This window comes from Trypanosoma theileri (genome assembly GCF_002087225.1).
Source record: "Trypanosoma theileri isolate Edinburgh chromosome Unknown TM35_Tth_6_V1, whole genome shotgun sequence".
Lineage (NCBI taxonomy): Eukaryota > Euglenozoa > Kinetoplastea > Trypanosomatida > Trypanosomatidae > Trypanosoma > Trypanosoma theileri.
Genome location: NW_021639848.1, coordinates 440,397 through 441,570, shown reverse-complemented (window position 1 = coordinate 441,570; position 1,174 = coordinate 440,397). Strand labels below are relative to the sequence as shown.

Below are 1,174 nucleotides of genomic sequence, written 5' to 3'. Positions count from 1 at the left end.
TGGTGGTGGTTGCGCTTTTGTCTGCGGCACCGCGCGTTGCGCTCTGGCTGCGGGCCTCTGCTTCCCATGGGGTGGTGTGTTTCCCTTCTTTTTCTTTTTTTTTATTGGCAATGTTGTGGGGGAAGAAGAAGGGGTGCACCGGCATTGTGAGGAAAAATAAAATAATAGTAATAAGGATAAATAAAGAGGTAATATATGTGTGTGAGAGAGTAATTGTGTATTGATTCTGTTTGTAAAGATTGACACGGTTCAAGTAGAAAAACAAATTAAAAACAAATGATAATTGACAGCGTTGCGTGAAATCTCAATATACAAAGTTCAATATAAAAAAAGCAAAAAAGAATTTCACCTGGATTTTATACACATATACAGGCTACGTGGTTGGGTTTGTTTACATGTAATTCAAAACAATTCAATTTTCTTATACATCACATCTCTCATCACCTAACTTGATATTTGGAAGGAAAGGTTATTTTTCGAAATCTCTTTCAGTTAACACCAATGCTACCCATGAGGGGTGTTAATGGTGGAAAAGAGGGATTTGCCACCAGTGTAGAATACAAAAATTAATTTAAAAAATCATGAGAGTCTGGTTATCGGACATATATTTCTTTCCTTTTTCTTTCTCTGCGAATAACAACAACATCAATGGGAAAAGTTACCCGAGTGAAGTATAAAATAAAAGTTATTTTTTCAGAAGTATAGAGTACCAAAAATAATACCCAAAAGGTACCAAGACGAAGAAAAGAGCTGCTCCTGTTTTTGGTGGTGGTGCAAAGTGATCAAAGCATTTTATTGTTTGTTTTCTTCTCTTTGGGAAACCGTTTATGCTTATTATGCGTACATACCAGTTGAGATATCTCTCTTACATGCCTTTTTTCGGAAGGTGTGCCACATCAAAGTGTGCACTACTCGGGTCCGCACAGGGATCTCGCAACTCTTTAAAATTCTTTTGCCGCCTCTCTTCCTCCAGTCGCAGTTGTTCTCCCAGTCTCTGTTGCTGTCGCGATGTGCTTTTCATGTTACTTACCATGATGTCCAACATGCGGTGAATATCGGCTGCTCCTTCTCTTTTTATCGTCTCGCGTTTTTTGTACCATCTCTCTGTCCACTTTTTCCACAAGAGAGTAACATAGGAAGCCATAGCAGATCCCTTACAGAGTTGACTATTCAA

At 38.7% G+C, this 1,174-nt stretch overlaps 1 protein-coding gene across 1 annotated transcript; it reads right to left on the bottom strand.

Moving 5' to 3' along the window:
* Positions 1-865: 865 nt before the first annotated feature.
* On the bottom strand, positions 866-1,174 carry TM35_000062720 (uncharacterized protein; the record flags this gene model as incomplete). The annotated part of the gene is made up of 1 exon (XM_029023309.1): positions 866-1,174. One exon carries the CDS (start codon positions 1,172-1,174, stop codon positions 866-868), a length of 309 nt encoding a protein of 102 aa, XP_028885333.1.